At 37.5% G+C, this 8,575-nt stretch overlaps 1 protein-coding gene across 4 annotated transcripts in view; it reads right to left on the bottom strand.

Moving 5' to 3' along the window:
* Positions 1–540: 540 nt before the first annotated feature.
* The window catches only part of LOC137199902 (otoferlin-like), a 25,361-nt gene continuing 17,326 nt past the window's right edge, over positions 541–8,575 (bottom strand). For 2 of the 4 annotated variants that reach the window (XM_067614508.1, XM_067614509.1), the window contains 9 exons: positions 8,236–8,396; positions 7,855–7,997; positions 7,638–7,726; positions 7,388–7,486; positions 6,967–7,208; positions 6,623–6,801; positions 6,265–6,365; positions 5,399–5,606; positions 3,491–3,574 (listed from right to left, as the gene is read on the bottom strand). In XM_067614508.1, coding sequence (XP_067470609.1) covers positions 5,426–5,606; positions 6,265–6,365; positions 6,623–6,801; positions 6,967–7,208; positions 7,388–7,486; positions 7,638–7,726; positions 7,855–7,997; positions 8,236–8,396 — 1,195 coding nt within the window. In that variant the 3' untranslated portion in view covers positions 3,491–3,574; positions 5,399–5,425. Of the gene's footprint in view, positions 1,126–2,897; positions 3,575–5,398; positions 5,607–6,264; positions 6,366–6,622; positions 6,802–6,966; positions 7,209–7,387; positions 7,487–7,637; positions 7,727–7,854; positions 7,998–8,235; positions 8,397–8,575 lie in introns of those variants that run through there. The other 2 variants (XM_067614510.1, XM_067614512.1) reach the window with 2 other exon arrangements.

Genomic DNA, 8,575 nt, shown 5'->3' with positions numbered 1-8,575 from the left:
ATTTCCAAGACTAATCATAACAGAAATGCTTTCCCTCTTATTTCAGCATTAGTGAGTTAAGTGTCATATAAAGCTGCAACTTAATGCATTCCCACATCTCATTTAAAATACATAAGAAATAAAACATTAAAATACATTAAAAAAACACACACACATTTTAAATCTTGTGTGATCACTTAAGAATTGGTATATTTAGTGGTCAGTACCCCACTTCATGGAAGGAAACTTTATGCACACAAGCACAATTAAGACAAGCTCACTGTAGTAACATGAACGTCAAACATCACTGTATATAACATACTGCCCCACTGCACATCTATATCTTTGTAAACTGATTACAGTAATTTATATCCTGTACATCTGCAGTTTTTGCCTAAATTGCACTTCTGGACAGATGCCAACTGCATCTTGTTAAGTACTCGTATTTGTTCGATGACAATAAAGTTTTATCTAATCTAATTTAATTTAAGAGGAATTACTGTCATGTATGTGAACAAATGACCAGACAGATGATGTTAAGATTATAAACAGTTGCGGGTGTCACTTTATTCACAAATTCAAAGCCAACTATATATCTGCACACTGTTGACAAACTGTTCACAATAAATAAGCACAAAAGAGTCTCACTTTGCAACATCAACAATCACTACAAAAACAACAACAACAACAACAACAACAATCAGAATCATAGTAAGGGCAAAATAAAACAAACTGTCATTGGGAAATTGTAACAAATCTTCACCACTACATTCCAGTAATGGAATAGTGATTACATGTCAAAATTAGAACAACATTGCCTATTACTGTATATATTAGCTACACTAGTAAAGCTGATAATCTACATTTTGATTGTGTCTTTTGTCAAAATCAATGGCAAAAAAACTCAACAACACACAATTTAATGATTTCTTTACAGTGTAAAACAGTAAATTTCACCAGATCTCTCAAGCTCCCAACATTTTCTTCACCATGTAACCTGGCATGTTGTATAGGAAAAGAGCCAAAATGGCCAGCAGCAGGAGAACAGCGAGAATCTTGATGGTCAGCCACCGGTACTGGTCACATATCAGGTGTTTTGCCGCTTTGAAAGGGATGAGGAACCAGAGGAGGGCGATATCTGGACGGCTGGTGGAGTACAGAGACATGAACAATGTGTAAGAATGCCATAAATATCTGGCTTTATCATCAAAATTCATAAATCCATCGGTTACATAAACAATGTACTGTATATCGATCGCCAAAGAGCAAAACCTCCTATCTGAAAAATGCACTTTTTTGAGAAAACTAAAAAAAACTTGTTGTTATCTTGAAGAATGCTATTTGTTAAGGATACCCAATACATAATACATTGTTTTTGGACTAGATTACTATAATATGTGTTAACAATACCGTAATAACCATAAACAATACCACATAATATAGTAGTATTCTACATTTTTCTTATCGTCAACAAATATCATGTGCAGAGCCAAACCAACAATAAACTCATCCTACTTAAAAGTATTGTGTGTGTGTGTCCAAAGCTTGATATATGATCTTTTTCTGTGCCATAGACCTCCGTTTTTGTCCAAAAATGTTTAAAAACACATCAATGAGCCACACCGTTACAAACGTTCCTTCACCACAAAGAGTTTTGGGCATGGTAGTTTTTTAGAAACGGCTCCAAAGAAACAGCGATAATGTTTTCAGTCTCAGGAGAGCAGTTCTGTGTAAGGCAGACACTGTGATACTGTGCATGTGCAGGAAAGCAATTCCGTTTATTTCGCTAGCCTTGCTAGCTTTTTGCGCAACATATCACAACCTCAGGTACTCTGTGGCTTTGACCTCATCTTACAGTATATCTTCATTGCATCGGCTTAGACTAACCTGCTGTGGTTGGCTACACTGCCTTGATATTATGTTAATGTCATGGCCCACTCATTAGTCCAGCCATCATCCCAACATCATCCCTACTTGTCTAGCTCTCCATTAATCTTACAAATAGGCGCCAGTTATCGGAAAACGTTTTGTCCCATTTTCTGTTGTAATGCACCATTAAAGGATATGGCTGCCAATTTTCTAAAATGTTCTTATTGTCAACAAATCTCATGTGCAGAGCCAAACCAACAATGTACTGATCCTACTTACAAGTATTATGTGTATTACTTTAAAGTAGTGTATTGACTTTGTGCTGAATTTTGAATCTGTACTGAATTTCTTTGATAAATTTACAAGTCAAGAGGTTGTGATATGTAGCACAGCAAGCTAGCGAAGCACTGTAAACAGAACTGCGTCCCCACACATGCACAGCGGTGTCTGCCCTACACAAAACTACTCTCCAGAGACTGATAACGTGATCGCTGTTATTAGTCTTTGAAGCCATTTCCAAACAAACTAACGTGACCAAACCCTTCATAATCAAGGAAAATGTCACCCAGTGTAGTGGTGTTGGTCATTGACGTGTTTTTAATGGGTTTTTGAACAACAATGGAGGTCTACAGCACAGAGGAAGAAGATATATCCAGCTGTGGATGCACACACAATACTTTTAAATAGGATTAGTTAATTGTTGGTTTGGGTTTTATGTGTGTGAGTGTAAGAGTGCAGGCAAATCTACATGGCCATCAGGTGGGCACTGTCTCAGTAAGTGGTGTTTTTTATTGAGTTGAGCCCACGACAGTGTCCCAGAACCAGCCCCCTCTTTAGCTGCACCCACACACTCAACACCAACTTCGGCAGCAGAACATCCTAACCTAGTAATTTTGCTTTCACTAGATTTTTGATTAAATAATGTATGTTGCTATTTTTGGAAATTTTGGTCACGAACCCATGCGATTTAATTTCCAAATGCTCTCTCACACATACCACACAGACACAAGGACAAAGATAACAGGACCACTGGAAAGATTAATGGGTCAAAGGTCAGTTTATTCACAAATGTGAAATATCATACATAGTCTGACTTCACCTTGTTGATGAAGACAAATACCATGAATACAACAGGAAAACATGACAAAACATTGTTTAAGGAGTAAAATCTTAATTTCAACACAAGCCAACTACACAACTAAAAATTCACACATATTTTATCAATGAAATTCTTAATATCTGACATGCTTGGTGAATGTATTACATGGTTATAAAGTCACAAACTATTGCATACAGAAAACCACATTACAAGCAAGAGCAAAAACTGCATAGTTATCATGCCAACAATAGCAATATTCAAGGTGTTTACACATTAGACTAAATTAATAACTGATAATGAATGTATTGAAGACTTATTATTAGCACTGCTATTGTAATAGTGCATCAATTCTTTTGTCAAATGGCATATACAGGTAGGTGCAAAGACATTCAAACAACAATAAGACAGTAATAACTGAATGCACATCCTTGGAAAACAGTTTTAACTCAAGCTCCCAACATTTTCTTCACCATGTAACCAGGCGCGCTGTATAGGAAAAGAGCCAAGATAGCCAGCAGCAGAAGAGCAGTGACAATCTTGATGGTCAGCCACCTGTACTGGTCACACATCAGGTGTTTCACAGCTTTGAGGGGGATGAGGAACCAGAGGAGGGCAACATCTGGACGGCTGGTGGAGTACAGAGACGTAAACAGGTGTTACAAAACACCACAGCCAGTCAACAAGTCAAACAAGAAAATATTTCAGTTAATATGACATGTACATAGAATTATGGAGGGGTGCTCCCATTAAGAGCTGATATAACCTAATCTGACCGAGGTAAGGCCTGCTTACTCACACACCTTGGTCTATTTTGTGTGTAGAAGTTGGATGAAGAGGACACTTATTGATCGACAGAGGAATGTATTTTAGCCCTATAATTCCAGTCTGTATCTATTGTGTTGATGTTAATGGTCACTTTTCACTTTCTTTACACTGCCTATATCTCATATGTACAAAGGAAAATGGCTAATAATTTAGGACTGATAGAATAATTAATACTTCCTTTTTTTTAATCAAATAGAAAATGAGAGCAAAACCGTTCCTGTGACAAACAATCCTATTGATTTGCTGGTTGCAGAGGGTAAAATGTGGATGAGCTGATATTATTAAATTATGTTTTTACACTCTGCTGAAAAAAGAATAAAATGTTCTTTTTCTTGAAATTTTATTCACAAATTTGTCATAAAGTCGTATTGTGCATGCTACTGACCAACAAATGCAAATACAAATCCTATAAATCACTGCAAACTTTACTAGAATATCAATAAAAATGGCTCAAAAGTAAGAAATCCAAGTCATCACACTGCAAGGTTTCAGTAAATTTCGTACACAGCAGCATTACTGCAGGGATGTTTAGATCAGTTGGTTCCATGCTTCTGCTGTAGCTTCTTTCAGTTGTTGCTTGTAGGTTTTCTACCTTAATTTCATCTTGATCATGTGAAACATTCTCTGAATTAACAAGAATATGGGTCTTTCCAGCTGCTCCTCTTCATAAACTGGCTACACTGGTCCCATTTTTACTGATGGTGTTTTGTTTAGTTTTGTCTGATGAGTTTTGTGATTTTATTTTTCTGTATCAGGCCAAAACCATGACCATCCCTCCACAATGTTAACCTTCGATATGAAGATTCTTCCTCTTTCTTTGTTCTGTGCATCATTGTTGTGTAAGTATTTTTTTTTCTCACATGCTTACAGAACAAACTTTTTGTGTCTTTTTGTACTTGACTGATTCAAATTTCTATTAGCATCAGAGCCACTGCTCTGATGCTAATGAGAGGTTACCCTCTAAAAGTGTTGTCTTGTGCCCTCTCAGTCTTCTTCTTGTATCACGGGATATCTTTACATCTGCATTCTGGCCCTACTTATGTTTTATAAACAGTTCTTTTACTCTGCTATTACTTTCTTTATTAATTCTCTCTTCAACAGATTGATCTTAGATGCAGTTCTTAAACCCACCAGTGGTTGTTTCTTTCTTCAAAGTACTGCATATTGGGATTTTGGAAATGCGCTGATCCTCTTCAGAAGCAGGTGCAGAGATTTATTTCTCACAATGCCTTAATCTTCAGTAATAGAGAGCTCTCTCCACTCAAGACTGGTGAGCATATTATGGCTAAAAAAGTAATCTATTGGAAATCCTCAATTTTAAATCGACACCTTCATCTTCAGAATATGAAATAATGCTATAAACACTGAGTATGTTGATTATCTTCTTTTTCTCACCTGATAGCTGAGAGTCAGTATTTGAATATCTCATTCAATAAACCAACTTTCTAATATTCAGTAGAATATGCTCTGCTACAAAAATAGTTGCTATTTTAATCTTAGTTGAATGCTTTACCTAAATTATAATATTGTTGCTATTTAGTTTTTAAAATGCTATGAATGAAAGGAAAGTGTGGATAGAGAGAGATAGAGAGGCAGAGGCCATCTGGTTAGTGAAACTGCTGGAACCTTCTGCTGAGGTGTCTGAGCGACATCTCAAGCTCCCAGCATTTTCTTGACCATGTAACCAGGCATGCTGTAGAGGAAAAGAACTAGCATGGCTAGCAGCAGGAGAGCAGTGACAATCTTGATGGCCAGCCACTTGTACTGGTTGCAGACCAAGTGTTTTATGGCTTTGAAGGGAGTGAGGAACCACAGAAGGCTGGTGTCTGGACGGCTGGAAGGACAGAAACACAAAATGTTCAGTAATACAGACTCTCAGCTCTATGGGCCATTGTTGCTCTCTTTCTAAGCCAAATCTAAATGTAAATGTAGTTGACATTACTGAAACAAAGACAAAGCAAAAGGCAAGACATAGAAACAACTTATTTTAAGAGCCTGTAGGTAGAAATACACAAAAGATATGAAGAAACAGCAACTTACCATGTAAAGTAGGCATAAATCCAGAACTTGGTTGAAGTAAATTCGTACAAATGTCTTTGCTCGTTTCAGGAAATTGCTCATTTTGGTTATTATTGTATTATGTCATTTTATTTTTCTTTATATAGTGTTTATGATTGTTTTATAGTTTGTTTTTATGTTTATGACAGATTTATTCATTTAATTTATTCATTTGTATTTATCATAGTATTTATTTTGTTATTTCTGGCCTGTTTTGCATTAGACCACTTGTTGGAGTTAATTTTTTAGTCAAGCTGGACTGACTGAGAATCTGTATTTATGCTTGCATCTGTGTAACCGTGTGTTTATAACGAGGTGTGAAAGGTAGCCAAGCCAAGGAATAAACTGAACAATGTAATTAAGAGAAACAGATCTAAAGAGTGGTCATTAATAAGGAGGACAACAGTGGGGTGTTTAGAGAATATCCTTCATACTTGGGTTTCTCCAATGGCTCTGGTTCGTTGCGTCCTTCACCAACTGGGCTTTTCTCAGCTTCCTCTCCTGTCAGAAGGTGCAGCTCTGCTTCCACTTTTCCCTGAAAAGACAAAAACCGATTTCAGTCATCACAAGGGTTTCAGCTACAGATTAGTCTGATGATGTTATCAGTTACTAACAAGAACTTGAGCTTGAAATCGCAGAGCCGCAATAAGAGATGACCTCATTACCAATAAGCTCAAGTTAGAAGCACAATCAACTGTCCATCTCTGATACATTCAGTCCAGTTTTTATTTTTTCAGTAGATCAGTCTTAATCAATATTTTGATTTACTGGCTTTCATTTACTGTGACCTACCGTGAGTTCAAACTCATCTTCTTCATTTCTGGCCACAAATGGCCACCAGCCTTTGATCCTCTTCTGTTTGAAGATGGAGACCATGGGCATCTCTGTTTCATTTGTCACCATCTCAATGGTGCACTGCTTGGCAGTCTTAGCACCACGCGGGAAGCGGTTCAGGTCCAGCTCAATCGCACCTATCAAGAAGACATATAACTCAGTTAAGTGCAAGAAAGGTTAATTGGCAGTGGTAAAAAGGCCTGATGAGTTCAATTATAGAATATACCAAATAAAGTAAGGTGTTTTCATTCTGTGGCATAAATAAGGATTCATGAAGTCAAAGATCGTTATAAATGACTGACCTAAGAAGTCATCTGCTGAAAAGTGGTCAGCGTCCCACACTTGCAGATTCAAACGAGCTGGGATCTTGTACTCGGTCTCATCCCAGGCGAACATTGATTCTTTTTTAGAGATGACGATTTTCTCTTCAGCCATGAGGTAGTCGAAGGGGTAGACGAAGCGCCAGTTGAAGTTGCCCTCCCCAGTAATGGAGTGGTAGTGGACATCGGTGTCCTGCTTGTCCTCTTGCTGCCCTTTCAGCCAACTGTTACAGACAGAGAAGTGAAGGATAGATTCAAAATCTTGAACAAGTATTGTTTTCCATCTGAATCAAATATTTTTGTATTTTTATGTATTACAAATATTGGTCCATCTGTGCACAATTATAAAAAGAGAGAAATGAGTAAATAACACAAAAATATACAGTATCAAGCTCAACATTACCCTCTCACAAATATATCACTCGATTTCTCTCCAGTGAAGATATCATCATCCTCTAGAACAACCTCATCTGTGTTCCAGACGATCACCCTCAGTTCAAACCTGAACACAAGCAGAAATGACAAGATATATGATCAAACACTAATAATATTATGATTAATGATGAATTACCACCGTCCCTGAATTAAACCTTATAATTTATTCATGTTCAGGCAGCACCTCTGCCTGCTGGACTTTATCAGTGTCAACATACTTCTTCGGTTTCCGTGGTGAAATGTCAAGGGCAGGGCCAGGTGCCGTCATATCCTTAGGGAACATATCCACCCACATCTCAATTCTCCCCTAAAGCCAATTAAACACAAGGGAACAAAGTTTTTTAGTATGAAAACAAACATTTAAGTTACTAAGAAGAATGACCCCTGTTTAAAAGGTGAAGCTGGAGTCGAGAAAACATGAATACATTGACGTACTTGTTCAATTCCTGGTTTATCAGGGTGCAGCAGTGGTCTGGTCTCCACATGTTCTGGGACAAGCTTGCAGCCGACCCGCGGGATTTCATCCCAGTGCTTCAACACAGTCAGAGCCAGATGTTCATCTGTCTGCTTCTTCAGACCTGCCAAACAACATCAAATAATCCATGAGGTTTAATGTAAAATTTATTCGAAATCACACTCTGCATTTTTACAGGTACTGTAGGCATTTAGCTGCGGCTCCGGCACAAATTACAACAAGTCCATTTTGTATTACCAAAATCACAAGCAGCCAATACTACAGACAAAACACTTCTCATCCAAAATATTTTCCTAGTGGATATTAAGATTAATAAAACTGTGAATGAAATCTGCACATACCATTTTCATCCTCGATCTCAGTCGGTGCCATGAAGACACGGTTCTCCACCTTCACTCTTCCTCCAGGGCCGTAGTGAGGCCCATCTAGTTTGCCATCCTTGCACAGCTTAGCCAGGATCTGTGTGGGTTTCATCGGGTCCCTCCAAACATTGTAACCATGGCTACAGAGAAGAATAAAAGTAATTATAGCTATGAAAAATAATGCATTATGTAAAGCTATGATGACTCTACAGTTTATAATAAGATTATACCTCCTTTATGAAAAAAAATGACACTACACTCAAGTAAAAAAACATTTCACACAAGTTTCAATTTCATGTACTATTCTGTGACTGACATA

This window comes from Thunnus thynnus, chromosome 16 (genome assembly GCF_963924715.1).
Source record: "Thunnus thynnus chromosome 16, fThuThy2.1, whole genome shotgun sequence".
Lineage (NCBI taxonomy): Eukaryota > Metazoa > Chordata > Actinopteri > Scombriformes > Scombridae > Thunnus > Thunnus thynnus.
This window is presented reverse-complemented; position numbering and strand designations above follow the sequence as displayed.